At 36.9% G+C, this 22,924-nt stretch overlaps 1 protein-coding gene across 6 annotated transcripts in view; it reads left to right on the top strand.

Annotated features, from left to right (window-relative positions):
• LOC113494494 (PDZ domain-containing protein 8) overlaps positions 1-20,768 on the top strand; it is a 33,815-nt gene extending 13,047 nt beyond the window's left edge. Inside the window, exons 3-15 of one of the 6 annotated variants that reach the window (XM_026872862.1) lie at positions 2,281-2,463; positions 4,283-4,475; positions 5,163-5,373; positions 5,740-5,905; positions 6,788-6,988; positions 7,204-7,407; positions 7,489-8,120; positions 8,756-8,978; positions 9,547-9,655; positions 15,370-15,492; positions 18,342-18,465; positions 20,044-20,233; positions 20,593-20,768. In XM_026872862.1, the coding sequence (XP_026728663.1) occupies positions 2,281-2,463; positions 4,283-4,475; positions 5,163-5,373; positions 5,740-5,905; positions 6,788-6,988; positions 7,204-7,407; positions 7,489-8,120; positions 8,756-8,978; positions 9,547-9,655; positions 15,370-15,492; positions 18,342-18,465; positions 20,044-20,233; positions 20,593-20,742 (2,709 nt within the window). In that variant the 3' untranslated portion in view covers positions 20,743-20,768. Of the gene's footprint in view, positions 1-2,280; positions 2,464-4,282; positions 4,476-5,162; positions 5,374-5,739; positions 5,906-6,787; positions 6,989-7,203; positions 7,408-7,488; positions 8,121-8,755; positions 8,979-9,546; positions 9,656-15,369; positions 15,493-16,511; positions 17,284-18,341; positions 18,466-18,744; positions 20,234-20,592 lie in introns of those variants that run through there. The other 5 variants (XM_026872864.1, XM_026872866.1, XM_026872865.1 and 2 more) reach the window with 5 other exon arrangements.
• Positions 20,769-22,924: the final 2,156 nt, after the last annotated feature.

The raw sequence follows: 22,924 nt of genomic DNA, 5'->3' as shown, positions 1-22,924 counted from the left end.
GACTCGTATAGAGAACTTTATGAATAAGGTTCAAATCTATTATATGAAGTACGATTATGGAGCATTAAGTTCTAAGAGCACGTGGATTGTGTTCTCGGGTGAAAGCTATTTTCTTTCTCCTAGTTGTCTCCGTTAAAGAGAATTTTAAACGCGATTTTGTAATCAAGATAGAGCGCCATTTAATTTTCCTTTTGTATTCGCTTGGATTTATTCATAATGCTTACAGTTTACAGGTGAAATAAATTATTAAAGCCTTTTTGATTTTGGGATTAGAATATATTCTAACTATTCACCAGTTTTATTGATAAATTGACGTGAAAGTCGCAAACGACTTCATCATACATGTTGTCAATATTTACTCTGTTGCGATCTATCTTAGTTATCCGCATAACGGCATACTTAAAAAATAAAATACAATAAACAAATCAACCAAGCTGAACTTCCAAATTTAAAGTAGACCCCAATATACAGTCTTTGAATAGAGAACTGCAATTCCAAATTCGCTCTCAGAACAACATCGTCTACCTCGTTATTATTTTTAAACCATCTAGGGAATAGTCCGTGGCAAGAAAATCAATATATCGTCTGCCAGAGTGTAAATAGAACTGATATGTTCCAGGAAATAACGACATCTGTAAAATATAATGCCGGTTTCTTCGCAATAAAGTGCCTGTCGACTATGGCTTAGGGGGATAAAATACTTAAATACTTGTACAAACTTAACAGACAATCGGGGATAAGACCTCGAGTTTCTTTATCTGAAGTACGGCAGAAGAGCCGAGCTCAGCGACTTTTATTATTTGTATTTGGACTTCAGAGACTTTATATAACACAGTTGATAGCATGTCCATAATTATGACAGCCCGATAAGCAAAGGGCCTTTGTTTTGACACTCGTCCCTATCTTTTGAACATTCAGTCTGCGGAAAGAGTACCTGCAAATACAAAAGGTGTTTTTAACGAACAAGTTAAGTATTTTCGTTCACCCAGTTTAGATGTCGCTGCATTTTATTGAAACCGTGTCCAATAGGTACTGGCAGGTGAAATCAATAACGAAACTAGTCCATGTAAATAGAGCAGTATCCCTCATGAAACGGCGGAAGTGCAGTTAATTGATCGAACGTGGCCATATTCAGAGCACCTGTACAGCACCTGTATGTGTCTGTACATGCTGTACAATTATCAATACGTACAAGCAGCTGTAGATTTGTCGCGTCGAGAATTGATTGGCTCTCTGGACTAGTGTGATGATTTGTTTTGTAACTACATCCATGTGGCATAAAGGGATGGATTGCTGCAAGTATGATTTTTATACAGTTGAAATTGGATAAGAAAAATATGTCATATTTGTTAATTGTAATCGAAGTTTAGGGCTGGGTCTGAATGAGACGAGGATAAGGACAGAATGGGATGCAAAGGTGAGTTACCCGGCGTCATCATTTTCCTCATCATACAGCTGGGTATAGACCTGCCTTTGTTTATACCATTATTGTCAGTGAAGTCTTTAAATTATAATAATTATGATACTTCTCAAAAGTCTCTCCTTAATAAAATAACGAAACTTATAGTAGGACTAGGAATAGTAGATCTCTCTTAATACAAAATTAAGACGAATGCGAAGCGGTGCTATTGATTCGAAAGTTCAAGTGCAAAGTGCAATTGAACTGAAAATTCATGCCCTCTAACCCTTCTGTTATCTATATTACCTTTGTCCGTCATTCACAATCAAAACGGGTCACATGTAAATTGCATGCATGCGGTCTGTGTCCGCTCTTGCATAATCAATGTTACTGTCTACATAACATGGTCACGCCCCCGGGATGAGAATCATTGTGTGTGCGACTGGAGAGGAAATTAATTGGGCCGAGATGCCTCAGCAATGCGAATTGAATTAAACTGTTCTTTTTAAGTTTTCTTTTGTCTAGAAATGAGTTTGAAGGTGATATTGTATTACTAAGTAAGTTGGAAGCGACCAAGCCTCAAAGCGTTGATTAAAATGGCAATCATTTAAAATAGAGCAATACTAAAGTTGGGTATTTTGAACGTGGTTTTTGTACAATAATTATAACTTTGTTTTTGATCAATATGAACACAAAGTTAGGTGGTACTCTAGCTTACTCAGATTTTAAACTTTACTAACTATTTTTTATTTAACTATAGTCCCAGATAACAAGAGATACAATAAAACTTTTTTCGCCGTTGTATAGAATCTTCGTGAGTTTATCCCATGCCCTAAAAACACAAACCCATTAAATATATTAAGCCAATTTCCCTTCAACAGGATATTCTAAACGAGCTCACCCGCGGCGTCGGCAACTCTCCGGAGGGGGCTCTCAACACCATGCTGCAGTTCATCTTCCAACAGAGTACGGCTGACACCCGCTGGTTGCGCCGTCGCCTAGCAACGGAGCTAGCAGAGTTACTCGCTAAGACATCCTCGGGGAAAATATTTGAATCTTTAACGGTAAGACACTTCAAAACATTCTCAGTGATTTGATGGACGAGCGAGGTGATATAGGAGACAACGATTGAATAGTGGGCATAAGGTATAAGGTGAATTCGAAATAGATTGACGATACCATGAAATAGTGAAAGATATGTTTGAGTATCTGCCGTAGTAATCAGTTTATGACAATTAACTGGAAAAATTAACGGTTATTGTAACACTAATAAAAACTTTAGTACTATTTCATTATACAAGCGATAAGAAAGTAGAATTGCGAAAATTACTAAATCAAAATGATTGACGGAACATAATTCAATTAAAAGAAGTTGTGTCGTTCACCTAGAGGTTCCTACGTTTCCTAATAAATCACACGAGTTACGTTATAATCGTACCTTCTATAAAGTTGGTGTACATTACGCTATTTCCATTACTAATTCAAATGCGGTGAATGTTGTAGTGGTCAATGTATTACGCATATTGCACGCTATGTGAGTTATATTGCGCATATTACAGCTGATTTTATTACCACCTATATTCAGTGAATGGAATTTTTTGACCAGCTTGCGTCCATCACTGTTTAGGCATAGTAACACTTCTGATTTCAAATCACTTGTTTAGATTTCGCAACAGCGTTTGTCCATCAAATATTTATTTTGTTTGCGGTAACATAAACACTATGAATACCAGCCCTATTAAATAAATATTTTCTCTATACACAGCTCCGTCCGATGTGTATGATTTATTTCAGTTTACCAAAGAACTTTTCGGTCCACTGATCACAGAATTTCGATTCTATCGACGTTAACGAATCGTGTCCGATGTGAATACACTCCAGTCGCTTTGGAACGAATTTTAAAAACAAGTGACGAATTATATTGTATTGATCGTATCGTTATCACATACTCTGAAGCGACTTAACTACGAATCTTGACCTAATTTACTGTTCTAAATCGGAAAAAGAGAAATTTTAATACTTTTGGATAGCAACAGTGTTTTAAATGTTAAATCATTTTGAAAATAAATTAAGTAACGAGAATAAACGAAGTTATAATACTGGATAATATAATATGATGTTGTACCTACGAAATAGATTTTCGAAAACAGGCATACTAGCCTAATTAGTTGTATACGCCGCGGGCAAAAGTTGGTGAAATTCAGGTACAAAAAACTTTCACGTTCCATTTGCAATCTTTATCAGATTCTATTATATCTATGGCCGGAGGCTAACGACCCTAAAGAAAATACTGTTGTAAAAACTTGTGTTATATTCACGAACGAATTATTTCTCTTATAAAAATATGAAAAACTTGTAGTAAAAGCAATATATGTGGCCTCCTTTTCTAGGGCCTTTTTTGCGTTATATCATCTCCCCTTATATGAGTAATGTATTTGGTCGATACAGTTTTGCCAGTGGCTTTTTGAAAGGTATTGAGATTTTTTTGGCCGGTATCGTAAGTATAGACACTTATGGGGAAAACCTGATCCTTCGTTTTGCAAGAGTATTTTTGTGTGATGGTAATATAGGTATGAGTTTAATACATTTTTAGGACGGATATTTTGCGTGACATACAAATTTGGAAATTTTGTCACCATATTAAAAAAACCTACTCGAAATTCCGTTTCAAATCTTTCTGTATGTGTTTATCTGTTAATTTCTGCTTCTGATTAATAGTATAGACATACCTGTTAGAAGAACGAAACTTAACCAAGTGACATTCAAAAATGGGTATTTGCAAACATTCTTCATTCTCTAAATTCTCCTTGAGAATTACATAGGAAGCTACATAGCTGTAACTACTGTTCCCACAAAAACCTCAAATGTCTCATTCTTTCTCAGCTTCGTTCCCTTGAAGTTGGATCCGAGTTCCCGAGCATCACGAACCTTCGGCTAGTGTCCGGTGAACTGGAAGAGGACGGGGCGCGCCTGCGGGCGTTAGACCTTCGCTTCGACCTGGCTTATGATGGCAACTTCAAGATCGATGTCGACGCAGTCATGCTACTGGGGAAGATCGCCAATATATCTATTACAGGTATGGGCGTGAGATTTTTTTGCATGAACGACAGTTTTAAGTTAAACTTTGTATACATATAGGCAACTTTAATTAGATAATTTCATAAAGATAAGGGATAGATTTATGTAAAAAGAAGTGGTTTTGGTGGGATGAGATCAGTTTTTTGCTGGGAATCCTTTAGACATGCTTTTGACTAAACCTGAATTACCGTGCTATGTCAGCGTTTTCTTGTCGGAATATGGCAATGCATTGCATTCGTTTATGCACCAACATTACACGATACTAGCAATACTACAGTTTTAATAGTATAAGCAAACCAAAACTATTTTTTAATTATACATTTTATATATAGAAGGCATATAATGTAGAGCAATATTAATGATTCATTAACTGTAATAATCTTTCGCAACTTTTAAAGTTACCTAGTTCATTTAAGTCTTTAGTCATACAGATAATGAACATAAATCAAACGACATTGAAAACCCTTTCGAGCTTCATCTTTACAATTTTAAGCCAGAACTTAGTTTTCTTACTTTGGACAATCTCATTTATTATTTTGCTCTTAATATAGATGTAAAATGGAGTAAGTATGCGCCCCAAACGTATTTTCCCCCGGAACCTTTTATATAGAGACATTGCAGGATGTAAATCTTGCCGCAATTTTCCTTATGTCTCATTAGAATAACACCTTTTTCCCCTTTCCAGTGGAGAGCCTAAGTGGGAACGTTAGAGTAATGTTTCGCCGCACCCCATACACACACTGGGCGCTAGCATTCGAGTCACCACCGAAGCTAGAGCTCCGCGTGCGAGGAAGGTTCCAGGGTAGACAGATCAAGCCTAGATTGGCTTCGTTGGTCGCAGCACATATCAGAAGGGCGGTTGCCCAAAGGCATTCTCTGCCTAATTATAAAATACGGTAAGTTTGTTATTGAAGATTTTCAACTGGAAAACTCTTAAATTAACGCCTACATTTGTATAACAACACTAAACTGTAAGTTTTTTCTAATAATGCAACTTTTAGTTCTTCGTGATATATCTCGCAGTAGTTTAGTAAAACAAGAACATAATTTTTATTAAATTAAAACAATTAACTTAGTTTTTCTTTTTTTGAATTTTAATGAAAACGGAAAAACGAAAATTTTCCCAATCCAGTTACTTGCTTCTTGAATCATACTGACAGTAGCATGTATGTGATCATCCATATTACAGTTGTAAGGGTGTTGCTTAGTAGTACACATATCGACCTTATTTAAATAATCTCGTTCTCTCTCTCTCCCTCCAGATACAAGCCGTTCTTCCCGAAGTCGGACCCCGGGAGTACGGAGGGTGACGATGGGCCGACCCCTCACGGCCGGCTGACGGTGCGCCTGATGGAGGTGACGCGACTGCAGTGGTCGGGGGGTCCCGCTAGTGTGCGCGCTGCCTTAGCTGTAGACTCACATGGATGGGTAAGTATTAGGCAGTAGTACAAATGAAAGGCTTTAGGGGTACACTGTGTACACAACATGTCTTCGTGCACGTGATTTGTGTGTTTGGGAAAACCCTCGCGACACAAGGATTAAATTCCTTACTGAGGGTTGCACTTAAACTACAAAAAAAAAAATTGACAAGCTTATAATTGGTTTTATTAGGATAATGTGGTTTCCTAAGCATCCTGTGTTGTGGATTTCGTGTCGCCATTTTTTTCCACAACTAGAACACTTAACAAACAATAAAAGGTGGGCTTTAAGGGGTGCTATTTTCTTGACGTCCGAAAATGCTTAATTTTGGGATTATTTGAGTGCAAATGCAGTTAACAGCTCGAAAATACAGACTACATTTATTCATTACTATTTACATAAATTACACAAACTGATTATATTTGTTAATTGGATGCCGGGAAAGTGACGTCATAATCACATTAGGACTTTTGGTTTTATGTTCAAAGTAAATGGACTAGGAAATTATAATTCACGGCCAAAGGAACAACAAACTGCTGATAGGAAATAAAATTTAAAACTCATTTCCTTAAGTTGCCGCTTTATTGTGGCTCCCGTTCATACTTCTAAATAAGTGCCAAATATTCGTCGCTGTAGCCGTTTTTATTTTCCCTATCTAAAATTTACTATCTCATGTAATTTTGTACTCGTAACATAATGTTTTTATTTAGAGCCTGGTCATATTATACCGCCTCATGTCATAAAAAAAAACACTTTGATTCCATAACAACATGCTTTACCGTGTGCGAGGCCCAAATCGATTGTCGGAAAGACTTGTTCCCTTGAGGAGCATCTGTGAAATTCTCCAATTATTAATTCTCAAATATAAACTTTTCTCATTTATTATCCAAGGTATCCCTTCGCCGCGGAGTCCTGGTCCTAGACGTGGTGTTGCCAGCGGTCAGCGGGCCGCTCGGCCTGGTGTGTTGCCAGGGCGTGGGAGCCGTGTTAGTCGACACAGTTGTTCCGATGTCGCCTGCCTACCGCGCCGACCTGCGCCGCGACGATATCGTACTTGCTATCGACAACAAGCCGGTTAATAACGTTGCTCAGGTATTTACAAACTTAAAAATCTATCCTCACAGTAAATAAGGTTCTCCTAAAGTCTTTTAGTATTCGAATTCCATTATGTTTTGAAGACATTGTCTAGAAGTGTTTTTTTTTCTCTACTCATTTTAATGCCTGTGACGAAATCAAAGAGGTTTGATAATGACCAAGAATGGATCTCAAGTTATATCAAATACCGACTTATATTTGTTATTCTATAGGTGGGTAAGCTCCTGCGTCTAGTCGAGCGTCGAGCAGTAACAGTACGTGTGAAGCGTGGGGGAAGCGGCGCGTGCGCTCGCAGAGACGAGGCTGCTGAACCCAAGCGGATCAAACCCAACTTCTCCTTCAGAAGGGTGTCCGAAGTCATGGAGGGGGTTCGACTCCAGGGCATGAGAGCTGCCGCGTCTAAGAGCAATTTACAGGTCACTTGTATTAAGTATCAATTCAGTATAATCCCAAAAGAGTTTTGACGCTTTCATTAATTATGTACTCCTATGTATCAGGATTCAGAGTCCAGTCCAGCGAAAACAGTAGAACCACAAAATGAGACTGATGCACAAGCCAAACAAAAAATAGAGCCGTCACGGCAACCGAAACCGGAGCAATCTCCCTCGACCAACCTCGGTCTTCGGAAGCGCCGGTGTTCCGTAGAAAATAAGTCTTCCGATAGTTCAGCCGGCAGTACCCCGCCAGCGTCCGGCGCGAGCACACCTCTCCGGCAAGCCAGCGTCATCAACAAGACCGTCAAACACCCAGACATACCCATCATAAGAACAGACTCCTCAGAATGCAGAATACCAGAAAAAGAGCCGTCTGAAGAAGAAGAACAGATCTTTGAAGTCGGAGGCCCAAGACAGTGCGAACATGTGGAGATTTGCCAAATGTTTTGGACTAAAAACACTTCTTTAAAGCCTATCATACCATTTGATGAACAGACAGAATTCAAGCTGAACGAAAATCACAAATACTTGAACATTAATGTGTGGGCGACGGTGTCTGGGGAAAAGGAGGAGATTCTGTTGGGATACCTGAATATACCCCTGACTGCTTTGTTAGCAGAGTGTCAGGATTCAACTGTTCCGCATCATATGAAGCGGTACCAGTTTCTACCGCCAGATGTCGATATAAAGTTCAGGTGAGATTACTGAGTATGTATGTATACGTACATATCAAAGGTACGTGACTCCATTAACATGACATGGATATTTGATCAGATCAATTTCGTCTTTAACTGAGTATTTTGGTATCCATACAACATTTCTGTCCATCCGTTGATGAAATATTTTCATCATCTTCCTCGACTAAACATAAAATCTTTCCTTGCATGTCTACCACAAAACGACAAGTAAGCATTATTTTCCAAATTTCTTCTATGTGTTGTTCTTCTTCGTGTATGTATTCGTGATAACCATTTAATATTTAAGTATATATCCTATTATTAACTGGCCGCTTTGTAGACGCAGCGTAATAAAAAACAAAAATAATCATTTGTTTATTATTAGGAGCTAAAACCCTAAGAGCGGTAAGTGCATTGCTTATAGGTATGTGTTTGTGACGTTGCATATTACGGTTTGTTACAAAATGAATTACATCTTTTTTTATCCCACTGAACTTTTAGTGAGAAGCGGTCATACTTAGTCCCTCTCTCCCTTCCCTCCCTTCTCCCTATTCCTTTCAAAAACCTCCACTCCGCAGCGAATCCTAAACAACACCACTATACATAAATCGAATATTTTTTTGGCTTTTCCTAACCAGATATAAAATTTCCAGCAAAAGCCACAAGCTATCATCTCACGCCGGCTTCGAACCCTGCCTGTGTTTCGGCGACGCGTTGGTCTGGTGGGAGTGGGAGGGGCTCGGGACGACGCGCACCTCACCTCGTACGAGCCGCGACCCCGTGCTACCGCGCCCGCCCAAACCCGCGAGAACCTCACACGACTTCGTGAGGACGCACTTCCATAGGTCGACGCAATGCGATTTCTGTAATAAGAAGGTGAGTATATGCTCAATTGGTGTAGAGTTTTATTGATTGGCCTCTAAGAGTGATCTAGAGCCGATTTTTAAGACTTACTTGAGACTATGTGAGACTTGTTGACTTGTTGGAGTAGGACGGTTATAATACACGTAGTAGAGCGTTGTCTCGCTTCCACAAAAGGTTTACGTTTGATGTGGTAATCACTGGATGAAAATGATCGGGGTTGTTAAATGAGACTTAGGTTATTAGCATTAATGTAGCTATTATATTGAGAAGAAAATTAGGATTCGTTAGGCTTTCATTCAACAAGTGTTGACTAAAAAGCTTACTATTCCTAACATTTAATCAATACTTAAAGAATCTCGCAGAAGCGCAAATGACTGGTTTGCACTGGTTTCCTTTTCAACAATTCCAAAAAAAATGCATAAATTTATTTAGTATACTAAAAATAAACTGTGAAAAATTCCCGTACTTTTAAATGCACCTTATATTTACGGACGCATTCCAAGACATTTACTGCCAAAGTTATTTTTCTCCAGTGCTTTGACCTGTGAGAATATAAACAGTACATAACTTATTGGTACAGATCTGGCTGAAAGACGCGATGCAGTGCCGCAACTGCGGCCTCTCCTGCCACAAGAAGTGCGTCACCAAGTGTCAGGAGTCCTCGCCGTGTATCACCAAGCAGGACCGAGGTGAGATACATGGATATTGTATTTTGATATTATTGGATTTTGTTTTCCTAGATTAGTTCATTCCTGGAGTAACATACTATTTTGGTAATTTTGTGACGAGATTAGTAAGTGTAGAGGGTAGTAGTATACATGTGTATATTATTAAGAAATTGTCGTCGTGATCCGTTTATTTTTTAGGTATTTTGCATACTGGAAAGCTTACTAATAAACTACTTGTAATAACTACATTAAAACAAAACTATGCTATACACTATAAAACAGTCTGAAAATAATATGTATGTAATTTATAAAGCCACAAAAAATATATCTTATGTCAAAGTCGGGAAACGTGCCCCGAAGAATGGAATTTAATATTATACCAGATCAATTCAATGTTTATCTTAAAAAATATTAAGAAAGAGACCTCGACCCTGAGTTTTCTACTATTAGATAATACCAGACAGCATGTAGGTTAATATTTAAATAAACCTATTTTCAACATACGATTCGCTGATTTACCGATATCATTAATATGCGGGCAGATTAATGCAACCGGTCCGATGTGGCAAGCCTTGCTGTCCTACTAGAGCCGTTTATATGAACAGTACATATATATTATAAATTAAGCAAATAAATACTGTTTTTTAAATGAGAGTGATGTTCCTTCTGTGAAGGTTGTATAATAGGGCTCGTTAATGGTCATAAGTAGACCGTAGACATATATTTAAATCTGTACAAATAAACACTGCTTCTTAATAATTATTCCAGCATTCTGAGAAGGCTCTGAGGGCTCGTGACTAGTCTTAAAAAACCGGTCAATTATGAGTCATACTCGCGAAACTAAGGATTTCGTACAAGTCAGCTATATGGCCTTTATGACTTAACCACTGTTTCTTAGCCTCGATTTCAATTTTAATTGTTGTTGTTTTGGCGGCGGAAATACTTACTACGGTAAAGCATGCCAGGCAAAAAATATCAGAACTTAATAATAAAAGCCTGCGCAAAAATCCTAATATGGAGTAAACAAAATTTTTTGTGTTTCTGTAGTAAGCAAAGGTGCGAAATGTACTATAAAAATATATGAAAGGGATCCGCAACTATCTTTTTCAAAAATCTAACACCTCACTATTCAATCTTGAAGGGATTTTTAGTACGGAACTCATATCCGACGCTGACGACACTCCTTTTTCTTTTGACGTACAATGAGTGCGTCTCATTGTTTTCCTGTTAGTGAGTGGTGCAATGACGTGACGCATCACACAACGTACTCGTAAACACTTCAAGATACGAGTGCTTTAAGTGTCATGTTTTTATTAAACTGTATTAAACATTTATCTTAAATTCCCACTCATATTAAAACTACCGATCTTTTTCCCCAAAAATACTTCACCAATTTGGTCAATTTTTGGCTGGAAGCAAGCTTACACTGCAAAAAAGGTTATTGGTTAATTTATACCGCGATATCGGGCAGATATACGCTCGGATGCAAGACAACAAATAGGCTTTTCCCTATCCTTGATATGACTAACCATTTACTGCGTACAATACCTAAATTATAGTTCCAAGAAAATTGAAACGATCTACCATACTCTGACAAAAGCGTGCATCTCTTAAAAGGAAAACTTTTTGCCGTAACAGTCGAATCAATACTCTCATCATTAAAGAGGCCTTACAAACTTCTTTTTTATCTTCTTTTTTAACCGTGCTTTTAGTGTGATACGAAGTTTTTTTTTGTCTTTTAAACGGTGATAAAATATGGAAAAGTTGCAAAAAATATATATTTGTCTGCATTGTGATAAACGACTAGGCGACTAGCGACTACGACGTTAGGCGGTACGTAGTTCGCGCGGGATATCTAGTCGTTTATAACTGTGCACATCACTAAATCGTCCAGACATCCGAGGCTAAATCTTAGTCTAGTATAAAGTAATTACCTAGTTCCCGATGACACATACGTCTCGCCATGACCGTGGTACAGCCCAGCGTGTCATGTTTACTGCGGCCAACTGTTGCTCACGAACAGACGTTACCTGAAACTTGGCATTTTATGGCCTTTGAGTAAGGACTCCCGGATGCTACTCCTAATTATGTTTCGTTTAACTTTGAACTGAGGACTATGATATTTATCCTATACGTTATGTTTCTCTCATATAGTGTCAATGATGTCTGATATTATTATGACTTTTTTCGAATGTTACAATTTAATTTACTAAAACGGACTTTTCTTAGGGTGCGTCTCTAAATGAAATCAGAAATAATTTGAAATCCTAAATTTTCCATTCCAAACATCATATGGTGACCCAATTTCCGCAAACAGTGTTGTAAATTAACAGACATAATGTCTACTAGTTTAAAAAACACCGCTGTAATTATATCAAAACATGTTTACATCGCACCTTCGGGGCGCTGGACGAGTTTTATATATAAAAACATTCGGGAATTTCCCCGAAAACATTATTTTGGGAAACGTAAAAAACAAACCACTTTCCTTCAACCACTTTGGCATTCATTTATTTCTGAACACGTTGACATATCATGAAAAGGGGAATGTTTTATACCCAATATTATACTGCAAAAGGAATTAAATTCACGCGTTTGTTTGTTCAGTGATTCCGTTTGAAATCGCGCCAAAAAGTTCACGTCACCTCCAAAATAATGGCCAATACGGTCGATGACCTTCGGATATTTTGACATTTGTTGATATTAATACTTACATATTAATAATATTATCCGCACCAATGTTAGCTGCAAAAATTGCATTATTTATTTCGGAAATACGTTTGAATAAAATAGATTTGTTACCAGTAAATCTAGTGACCTATGACTGGTGATTTATAAAAGTTGACATAACGTATAATGCAACATTGGTCTTGAAAATGTTTTCTGTTATTATTAGTATACAGCTTCTACTCCTATTTGCTTAAATGGTCTCCTTCATTAAGATTATAGATAAGATTTCATACCTTCATTACTTGCCGTAATCTCACATTATGCTTCTGCAGGTTCGTCATACCTAATGTACGTATATGTACTTCAAAATGACTTCAATGAATAAAATAAAATAAAAAAAATGCGAAAATTGAGGCTATCCAAATTTGATTTCTTTCAATTATATTGTATTTGTAACCATATTTGTAATTGACAAGAAATAAGACTTTATCCGATAAAGTGCTTTAATCTACAATTTGGCAGTAGGTTAGCTTTCACCTGTTCCCTAAAAGTTATATTTACTGATGATAATGACACGTGATGTTGCGTGAAACTATAAATAAATAAACACGTTTAAGACGCAATACAAAGATTCAAATGAGAGCACCTATTATAAACGGACTTGTGACTGCGTTACAGTCCCGATTTCCAATCGAGACGCAGAAAGAAACTTGCAAATCAAAGTAAAATCAAAACTGAAATTGTATTTGGATGAAAGGACTAACAATTTCTAGTTGAGTTCTTCTTTCTTGGTCCTTTGTTCCAAACCCAATAGAAGTCTCATCGATCAGTTATAAAACAAGTTACATACCACTTTCTTTTTCCTACTCTTTAGACAAAAGAAAAAGATAATTTCATGTTTAGGACATCCCTAATGAGGAACTGCGATGAAAGTAAGAATAGGAGAGATATAAATGACTAGCTGATGTGCGCCACTTCGTTCGTGTGATTATGAACATGTGTGAGATTCGCGCGTTCAAACAAACATTAACTTCAGCTTTATAATAATAGTGTAGATAACAATTATGACATAATATACATATTAGAGCAATGTGCATGTAGTGTTAGAAGTATCTTTCCAATGAGTTAGATTTCGCACTGCATAAGACGTGCAGTAAAAATAACGAGAACAAGACCATTTCCGCACGACTTATCTTAACATAATTTTGTAATAACATTAGTTACGTAATTAATTACACTATAATTTCGCCAATCAACACTAGATACTTACGCATAATTTACTGTAATAACACAAGAAATAGTGCAACAACTTGCAGAAGTATTCCAACGCGGTAATATTATAAAAATTTAGAAGGTTGCCGTGCATTGCGTACGCGGAAGACTGCATGTTCCAGTTTACTTGTAACTTTATTGAGCTGTATGTAACGTAGTATAGTTACTTGAATTTACGATGCAATCATAAGGATAACGGTCTCGGATTGTCGTAAAGATAGAAATACGTTTCGAAGAAAGTGAAACTTGTATTGTTCTGTTTGGATTCTACAATAGAAGGTCTTTAACCTGCTGTCAGTGTGATGGAATACTGTATCATACCATAAAACGTGAATCCTGTATTTAAATGGTTTTTGGGGTTCCGCTCCTAAAGGGTAAAATGGAATCCTTTTACTGTCTGTCCGTCCGTCTGTCATCAGATTTGCTGGTATAACAAAAAATATTGAGAACAAACTTCGAGTAAAGTTAAGCTACATTTCGTTCGGCAAAAAATGTTGGTTGCATTTTTTGGGTTATTTTTGTTTCTGTAGCGTACTTGTTTATGTACGGAGTCCTCAGTGTCGAATACCTGACTCACACTTAACCGGTTTATTTTACAATATGGACTCATCAATTCAACGTCAGCTCCATGCATCAATTTGTATCGAAGGACAGTATTGTCCGTACATTAATGTAACTGACAATGCTAGCCATAGAATTGAATCTAGAAAAGTCTAGATATTTCTGTATTGTTAGTCCCGTTCGTGACAGTATTGAAAAGTAAATGGCTGTTTCTAGCCGGTATTGTTCCGTATAAAATTCTTGTCAGCATTGTTTTCTATATCGATCGATCTAAAAAATAGTCATGGATGTGATTGTAGATACCCATCACGTTCATGATGATTTTTTATTTACTTATCTTCTTACGCTCTCCTTTCCTATTAAAAAGTAATCTAGCTTACTGTCAATAAAAACAAAAATCATTTAAATTTGAAAAACAAATTCAATTTACAACAAATGTGTTGTCTTTGAAATATTATTTGATTTTATAGTATCTACAAAAGAATTTGATGTCATACACTGTCATCTGTTGACTGACCTGCTGCTCTTGTGGTTAGTGGTCTATCACTATACCGGAGGTCGTGGAGGAGATGGCGTTGTGTCAAAGTTGTAAAATATTATATTATAACTAGCTGTGCTTGAAAACGTTAACGTTTAGAATAAAAAAAAATAAGGTTATGAAAATAGATGTCCGATTTCGGACAAGTTCGGAGGAGTTCAAACTTCAATTTCGTACACCGTGACACGAGAATTTTATATATTAGATCTAGAATTGATTATTATTTATAGAGGAGCTCGTGGCTAAGCTATAACCGCATAAGTGAATCGATCACAGGTTAAGCTTTGCTTGACGCGGTTGGTCCGTAGATGGGTGACCATCTTTGTCATAACGAGTTCCTCCGTGTTTCGGAAGGCACGTTAAATTGTGGGTCCCGGCTGATATTCCTACATCTTTGACAGTCGTTACAGGTAGTCAAAAGCTTGAAAAAGTCTGACAACCAGTCTAACCAAGGGGTATCGTGTTGCCCAGGTAACTGCGTTGAGGAGGTCAGATAGGCAGTCGCTCCTTGTAAAACACTGGTACTTAGCTGAAACCGGTTAGACTGGTAGCCGACTCCATCTTAGTTGGGATGAGGCCAATGATGATCTAGACTTGATAATTCTCCAATAAAATTGTTATGATTTTCATATGCTTCTAATCCAATCTCTCTCTCATCAGTCTCCCATTAAGACATATTTACTCCTGTTCTTAGATCCGTCAGCCACATTGGGCTGTCCACCACCGGAGTTGATCATGACTGAAGCTGACTCCATCGCTGACCCTGACTCCGATGACGAGCCCGAAAGGAAAGACTCATTAGACGTCCACGAAGAGGGTAAGTGTATGTATAAAACAATAGTAGCTTATAATATTGGTGCTTGGTAGTAATGGTATCAGTGTGAAGTAATTCGTTGCAAAATTAAATCCAAAGTATTTTTTTGTAATTTTTGGTACCTTCAAACAAGCCAACTTTGCCAATCAAGGTATCTTTGCCCCAAAAGCAATTTATAAAGAAATCCTCTTACATAAGAATCAATTTTAGTTTTATGGTAATATTTATAATCAACTTTCCACCCAAATAATAAATATTGCCATAAAACTAAAATTGATTCTTATGTAAGAGGATTTGTTTATAAATTGCTTTTGGGGCAAAGATACCTTGATTGGCAAAGTTGGCTTGTTTGACCGTATATATTTTCTGAAAAAAAAAAAAAGGTTAATATAATATTTTAAATGTTATATTGTAATAGTTTAAATGTTTGTTAATCAAAAATTATTATTAGCCTTTAAGTAAATTGTGATTACCTATTCATAACATGCGTCTCAATCTTATCTTTACCTAAATTATCAAAACGATGTCAAACGATTGAGACCGTAATTAGCCTGTTTCGGGTCATTGGTCAATTTAATACAATGAATAACAATTGGCTCTTATATACCACCTCCTCCTTACATTATGCAGTTGTTGGAAAGAGATGCTGCTCTACAATTTTTTGTGTCTCTCGCTTTAACAATTGCAAATGTTTTACTTTAAGACGTAATGGTATAGGTACTGCTTGTTAGCTAACCTTTTTCATATTTTGTGAACAATGGTGGAGCTAATTTGTTGCTTGTACTCTCACAAAATTTCGGCAACATCTCTTCATTCATGTTGACATCGTATTAATTGGCGTTTTATATTTTGTTTTAGACAACATTTCTAAAATTATTATTATTAAATTTTCTGTTGTTATTCCGCTTGTAATTAAGTTGATTCAGCCTATATTCTGTATTTTTATTCAATAAAGTATGTAGTTATGTATATTATATTTATGTATTTAAAACATATTGTTGTTTTTGTTGTTTCTCACGCAGACGAGTTATCTGAATGCTGACGGCTACAACCACTGTTCCTTGAGACATACACAGGTTGTTAATTATATTATACAAGACCATTTCTAATCTGTGATGTCTGACCGACTATGCCTGCTTCACACATTGATAAATATAGCATGGACTTATAGTTTCGGTAATTTTGGTCCTATTGGGGATAAGGACCAATAACACAAAGGACCGAACTATGCTATAGGCATTGGCTATTGGAAAAAGGCAAGATAATATAAACATTATAAGGATATGGATATCAACATTATTAGAAAAAACACGACTATTCCGAGAATTTCTTAATCATAAAGTGGAAATTAGCAAATCGCAGTGCGCAGGGATAAAACCTGCCGACCAGATCTAAAAATGTATTGATAAAAAATCAAAAAGTCAATGTGTGAAAACTTCAGTCACTTCCCAAAAGAGAAACGGTTTTATGTGCCCTGCCTTGGTTAACTGCCGGTCCAATGTTGTGATGTCTATGCTTTACACTTTCGTCACACACAAATGTACCGTACATAATACTGCGAAATGTAGACTGTTAGTAAGCCGGTTGCTTAGTTACCAGATCATTCTTAAAGTGTTCTGTCAAAGAACAGTATTTTACGTTTAGAGCCTTCACGAAATGTTCTTATAGATAACGCCATTGTTTCTTCTGTTTTGAGGAAGACACTGGGTCTCATGTTTTCTAATATATTCATAGTTATCATGCCTATTGAAGCAGACAAAAAATAAATGAATTTATTAAATATGAATAAACTTTATAAAAACTCTAAAAAAAAGAAGAACTAACACGATCTCGTTAGCTTTAAAATCAAATCTTTTTTTTATGAAAAACAAATAAACGAACAGACAAAAGAATAACTTGTCATGTTTAATCGACCATAACGCTTATACTGTGTAACTAATATATCAAGCTGAGCGGTAACAAACTATAAAACAATTAAAACTAATATGGTCCACTTCCAAAAGCACGCAAAATAATAGAAAAAAAAATTTGTTGTCCTTTGGATACGAAACCCAAAAACCTAAATTAGTAAATAAAGAAATGTTGCAAATGTACAATGACCGCGATAAACCATCAGGAAATATTGTTTCAGTATCGCCGTCCGATAAATCAACAAAGTTTAACGCAGTCTATAATATTACCCCACCTGTGCCACGACACTGGGTATTTTCCTAATTACTTAACACATTAACGTTGAAAGTTCAGTTCCTTATGAATGTAGCAATTTTTTCACCCGTCCTTTAACGCTCTGGTTAAGATTGTTACCAAGGATTGCATGTACCTATCTAATGTAGGCAAATAGAATGCCTTTTTCAAAATACCAAGAATTAATTTTAAATTTTGTTATAATTTCTACATTTAGGTTTGTTGCATTAGGTTTATGTAAGCCAATTAGATCTTTGGAAATCTTGTAAATAGTGTTCTTTATAATTCTTGAGTAATTACGAAAAAACTGAAATAGTATTTTTTCTTCAACAAAAACTTTCCTATTGTTGTGAATGTCGGAAGAGGCACCCCACAGCAGCGTCTTAAAATAATATTAGCGCACTTGGATGAGGGATACCGTTTTACGATTGCAAACATATTATTTATTTATTTACACTTCTCATACAATACCACGGACTTAATGCCTAAAGCATTCTCTACCAGTCAACCATTACACTGTTACAATATTAGTAAGACGTTACGTTAAACCCATGGTCCTCTTTGGTCTTTTTCTCCATTCCCGTGCACACGTTCTTTATATTATTAACCAATTTTGTCCCACACCTCAAATATTGTGTATTACCTTGTAAATGGATGATTGTATTTAGGTGGTGGAGCTATGAGCGCGCTGGTGGCTGGACTAAGACGCGCCGGCTCCGCTCATTCCCTTTCAGCGCCAAAAAGCAACGCCTCCTCCAGATCCCTGCCTCCGTCGCCCAGCCACACACCCAGGTACGTCAACCGCATCTCAACAAACCGCCCCCATGATTTACCATCTCCAAAAATGTTTCTGAATATTCCAGTACTATAGCCAAATGAATATTTGTCTCCTTCACAATAATCTTAGTCGTGACGTTGCTTAAAAAGGGAGTCACTGCTTTGTGGAGTGTTGTCATATGTAATATATGTTACTTTAAATACCTTTACAACAGGTAATACCAAGTTATAATGTGTACATGTCTTCACATTCCTAAAGAGTTGCGTTATAATACTATACTTTGTTTTTATTAGTTCGCACAACATTTTGTCCTTCAACGTTTGAAGATACACAAGGTATTTCACAGTAATTGTTATGTTCTCACTTCTTTGTCCTTTTATTCCCATCCTTTCCAATTGATTTTGCTAAGGTCATTCGAGAATTTATCGGAGCGCTTTCCCGATCGCTGGACAAACATTAATTAAAAAGAATAAACAACAAATCAGTAAAAAAGTCTATATGATAAATCACAAGACTATGATCAGAAGTAATGGATTAACCTTGCATTTACATCGGTATGGTCTTGCGAACTAATATGGAATGCTCATTCTTTATGTCCTAGTCTACACGTGCTGTACGTATGATATAAATCAGACACAAAGGGAACTATAAATTCTATGATCTACTACGTAAATCAATCATCGGGATATAAATATGGATTTATAATAAATATTGTTAACCAAAATCTAAATAGGATGATCAAAAATTTAATAAGAAATATCTTGGAATTTTCGAAGCCATTCAAAGATGCGAATGCATTATTTTTGTTTTTTAGTAATGAATGTTTCTTTAAACAATACGGATAGAGGTGTAGGTTCTTTTGAACCTTCTTTTGAAAAAAATAGGGTCCTGTATGTTTCCATTTGTAGTTTGGATTTCTTCTTGTGGTTTGTGTATTCAACCCTTGATTGTTTATTGTTTTATTTATCGAAAACTAAATGTATTTCAGCAGTTTTAGATCCTTCTATTTAATGTTGTACCCGTATTCTTGTTTTACTTTTATCCTGTACCAGTTTTAGCCCTTTATTCTGTACAATTTCTTGTGCCGAACGTTTTGTGTAAGCTTCCACAGTATTCAACCTTAAGCTGTCAACAGCCAGCTAGCTAGAGAGCACCCCCACACGCTCTTATTACCTAAATATCAATACCTTTTTTGATCCTATATTATGTCGCTATCCGTTGCATTGCCACAGCTGCTATTGCATTGTTAGGGACAGACAGAACTTGTAGAAAGAACGAGAATGAAATAACACGCATCCCAAAATGTTTTGCGCTGATGAAACACTAATAAAATTAAACTATCCTTCCGCTTTCTAATGTTCCTGTTACACATTGTGATGTAGGAAATGAAAGACCAACAACTTATAGGCCAACGAGCTGCCCGGCTGACGTAAAGGATCACGCACTGAAGGCAAGCACCCCTGGATAATTCACTTAGTTTACTTCTGTCACTCCCATTCACCTGTCGTTCCATTTCCAACTCTTCTCATACAATGTGGTTAAAGAAAGAAAGAGCCTACAATTTGTTGACGAGCAGCCCGTGTGACGTAAAGGAAGCAGTCGCTGGAGTCGGGCAACCCGTTCGGCGGGTGCGGCGCGACGTGGGTGGCGAGGGGCGGCGTGAGCGCCATGCTGCAGCCGGCGCTGCGCAGCGCGCTGCCGCCGGACGCGCTGCTCGCGGCCGCGCGGGACTCCGCGCCTGAGCTGGCCGCCAGGCTCACCGCGCAACAGATACATGAAATGGTGAGGGCTCTGCAATCTATTCCACTTCGCGCGGTCTTGGATATTCGAGGGGTGGATAGATGAGAATTTTAATTCGCTGTAAATTTACGTCGACTCGATAAGAACTATCATCTGATGGTTCTTATGGATGTTAACATGATCTAGCATCGAGTGCTCCTTGTAAACTTTGTTATTAAAAGAAGCTTCGGTCCAAGATCGCCGCCCAATGTTTTCCAAATGTGTCAAGTTGACGAACGAGTATCAATCAAATCAGCAAATAAAATCGATCTTAGCAACAGCATTATTTGCATACCAAACAGTAAATCAAGTACCAACAGATCAAGAATGTGTTGATACATCTCCAACATTATTTCCATCAGTTACTAGCCGTTCGCGAGGAGTTGTCGGCGGAGGACGCGAGCGCGGGCGACGGGAACGAGGGTCGTGCGTACGCGCTCACCGCGCTCATGCTGCACTGCTGTGCAGCAGCGCAACTCGCGCAGCAACGCCCCGACAACGCACCCACTTGATCGTATTAAATTATTGTTCATTGTGATGTGTAGTTTGATTTTTTATATATTAGGTCCTTAAAACAATTAAACATTATAGTTACAGGTGTATTCATTTCTCTTGCTTATTTTTTCTAATCTTGTACTGGAAATGGAAAAGAGGTAAATAGATATGGCCAATCACAATTTGCAGTTTTACAAGATGAGGAGTCTGAATTTCGACTCTTATCTATAGAATAACTTCCTTACAATCATAAATTATAACATTACCTATTCTAACAACGTTTCCCAACATCAAAGAGTACTGCACTAACAATTTACCTCAGTCCACAATAATTAGGTGAACATCAGGAAGTAGCCACAAGTCTCGTCACTTGCATAAAACTGTCAACTGTTCACGCTTAACTGACCTTGACAACGCTTCTCGTGTTGATACAAAAACTGACAACTAGTGAAACAGCTAGATTAATTCTATTTTGGACAGTACAATACGAATTAAACATAGCGAAACTACGCACTTCATTGACGATCAAAACACGAGCTAGTTTTTACGCCTTACGTATTAAATAAACAAGTCGTTTCTATTTAATAGTGCGTTTAGTTATGGTGTTGCCCTTAATTGCTTGAATTTTGATGATTGACACGATTAATAAAATATAGGTAATTGAAGACTATTTCTTGGAGAACCGCAAACTGAGCCAATACAGTAGGCAATATACATGCTAACTAGATAGGTACGTAGGTAGTATTTTACACAATGGTCAGACACATGTTAGGATCGTCCCATTATTAAGAGTAAGAAGAAAAACGAACTAACGATATGAAAAGATAAAATGATAAATGAGAAAAATTAAGTACGAAAAGTGAGTACGTAAATATACCGGATGAGCGTTTTCTAAATATCAATCATTCTAAAACGGGGCACGCGTGTTACATCCATACAACATATCGTTGTATAGAATGACTCGCGGTTTCATACATTTCGTTCAAATATCAAGAGCATGTATTATTTTCCGATTAAAAGCTGTTCTGGCGAAATTTATGTAATCTAATTATCTCACAGTGTAGTTAGAAATGGAAGTTGAAGCAATAATAGTAGCTCGTTCGAGCAAGGGACTTAAGATTATTCGATTTATGATTATATATTTTGCAATTAGTTTGTATTTAATACCACCTAAAAAGAAAAGTCAAATAGATGTTCAAAGAACAATATTTCGAAACAATAACAGTTTCAACTTGTAGACAGTTTTGTCTGGCAGTCTTTATTGGATTGTTTGCCAAGAGGGTTTCGCTACATTCGAAATTCATTGAAAGAGTACCTACTATGTTAATTAACTAGAAGTGACAAAATATTTAATGATCCCATTTCCGAGTTGGAGTTAGGTATTCAATAAATTAGCAGAAAATAGGTACATTTGTCTTTAACTCTTGCCAAATTAAGGAAATAATCAGCAATTTGAATAACACCGCAAAGTTGTTTACCTCATCAAAATGAAGTTTTCTTTGAGGTTTAAGACAAATCTTTTTGAAAGGAATTGTTGCCTTTTATATTATTATATTAGGAATAATTCAAATCGTCTATAGCGCGCGACATTGTTTATAGGTAAACTAAGAATTAGGAGCGCGACTGAAAGTTTTTACGCGTAAATAGAATGCCACGTGTATTCATGTTTGGCATCATAACAGTAAAAAAGTTAACATTGAAATAACTCATGAAAATGAACTCATAAAAAATGCATTATTTACTCGAGTGCCATTATTCCCATCTAGATTTAGGCTATAAACAAAGAAAATTAATAAATTGAAATCAGAAACAGCTACAGAACTCAACAGGTATTAGAATTGTGGTCCTTATTTCGACGAAGTAAGGATACATTTCGCACGCAAGGACGAAGGGATCAAAGAACCGTATACGTGCAACTGCGTCGAATGCTATACCGAAGAGGGAACTGGCTCTTGTCCAGATTTTCCTGAAATAGCACAAAGGATCGACCTCAACTTTCGTTGTGAAAAAACTTCTGCGAAATGTCAGCGGTCGTCCGTCGGAAAATTTGGTGCGTCACCGGTGCGCGTGCGCCGAAACAGAACATAAACTGTTGATGTAGCTGTGAGGAAAGTAACCCATCTGCGATTCAGTGTAACTTTGGTGCAGCTTCCCTCTAATAAACGTATTTACCAAGAGTTTGCTAAACCATAATATTAT

Source organism: Trichoplusia ni, chromosome 5, assembly GCF_003590095.1.
Source record: "Trichoplusia ni isolate ovarian cell line Hi5 chromosome 5, tn1, whole genome shotgun sequence".
In the NCBI taxonomy this organism is placed as follows: domain Eukaryota; kingdom Metazoa; phylum Arthropoda; class Insecta; order Lepidoptera; family Noctuidae; genus Trichoplusia; species Trichoplusia ni.
This window is presented reverse-complemented; position numbering and strand designations above follow the sequence as displayed.